Raw genomic sequence first — 1,113 nt, 5'->3', positions numbered from 1 at the left:
AAAAAATAAGAAAAAATTTTGTGTTTGCATGTAATATTATTTGTTGAAGAAGGCGAGGTTAAAAATTAGTGAAAGAAAAATGTATTTTAAAAATAATGAGACCTGAAAAATTTGGGTAAGTGTATCATTATCATATGAAATTAAGATGAAATATAGGGTAAATATGTAATAAATGAAAAAGTCTAAGACCATTGGAGTAAAAACAGCGAAATTGTCAAGAAATCCTAAACCCTGAAAACCCTCTTATTCGAATCAGTTCCAGTATTAACCATGGAATTCATCAATGAATTGAAGTGATTCTCTCACTTGATATTAGGGAAACCCTAAGAAGGAAGAATGTTTGCTTCTGCAAGAAATCTCCAAAAGCACTCTCTCAGATCCCTCTCCTCTTTTCTCAACACCACGTCCAAGTAATGTTCAAGTTTCTTTAATAATCATTCTCATTTTTGTGAGTTTTATTTTATTAATAATATTTATCTATTATTCAGGGATGTAATGCTTGCCAGACATATTGGTCCGGTGAAATTTTTGCCTAGCACTAGCAATGTGTCTCGGTCGAATTTTGTATTTCCGACAAAAGATGGGAATTTGTTACATTCAGCAAAATTGTCGAATCAGTTTGACGGTGCTCGGGGATTTTCCGCAAAGAGCATGAGGAGCAAAGTGGAGAGGCGGATGCGAAAGGAGTCGGGCAAAACCCTGAGAGAGATTCGGAGGGCTAAGAAGTTGAGAAAGAAGTTGATGACCGATGAGGAACGCCTCATTTACAATCTAAGAAGAGTAAGTTGTTGATATCTTACTCTGTAATTTGTAAAACTTGTACAGTTCTGTTTGTGTAAATTTAGTTCCCCAAAAATGTTTTTGTAGATATTATGTTTCAATTTGGTTGCTGAAAATGTCTGCATTTGAGCTTGTGATATCTTGCGGAATGTTAATGCTTTGCTATTCTTAATATGTGATATGCTGTGAAGTTTCCGGCTCCATTTCTTTGTGGATTACGGGTTAATCCATAATAGAACAAGTTGAAGAAATTTTAAACAAATTAAATAACCTGTTTTTAATAGGATAAATAAAATCAAGATACTGTTTATTATCTTTTACAGCGATTAATTA

General features: G+C 33.3%; 1 protein-coding gene across 1 annotated transcript; it reads left to right on the top strand.

The window, feature by feature from the left end:
• Positions 1-218: 218 nt before the first annotated feature.
• On the top strand, positions 219-807 carry LOC111386366. Its single transcript, XM_023010819.1, has 2 exons — positions 219-410; positions 489-807. The coding sequence occupies exons 1-2, from the start codon at positions 337-339 to the stop codon at positions 790-792; spliced, it is 378 nt and encodes a 125-aa protein (XP_022866587.1). The 5' UTR covers positions 219-336; the 3' UTR covers positions 793-807.
• The last annotated feature ends 306 nt before the right edge of the window (positions 808-1,113 follow it).

This window comes from Olea europaea, unplaced genomic scaffold (genome assembly GCF_002742605.1).
Source record: "Olea europaea var. sylvestris unplaced genomic scaffold, O_europaea_v1 scaffold35257, whole genome shotgun sequence".
Taxonomy (NCBI): Eukaryota; Viridiplantae; Streptophyta; class Magnoliopsida; order Lamiales; family Oleaceae; genus Olea; species Olea europaea.
This window is presented reverse-complemented; position numbering and strand designations above follow the sequence as displayed.

Bases quoted from the DNA above. Each gene is read 5' to 3' on its own strand.
- LOC111386366 (XM_023010819.1), top strand. From the start codon at position 337: ATGTTTGCTTCTGCAAGAAATCTCCAAAAGCACTCTCTCAGATCCCTC. The intron at 411-488 runs GTAATGTTCAAG...TCTATTATTCAG, and splicing joins TTTCTCAACACCACGTCCAA to GGATGTAATGCTTGCCAGAC.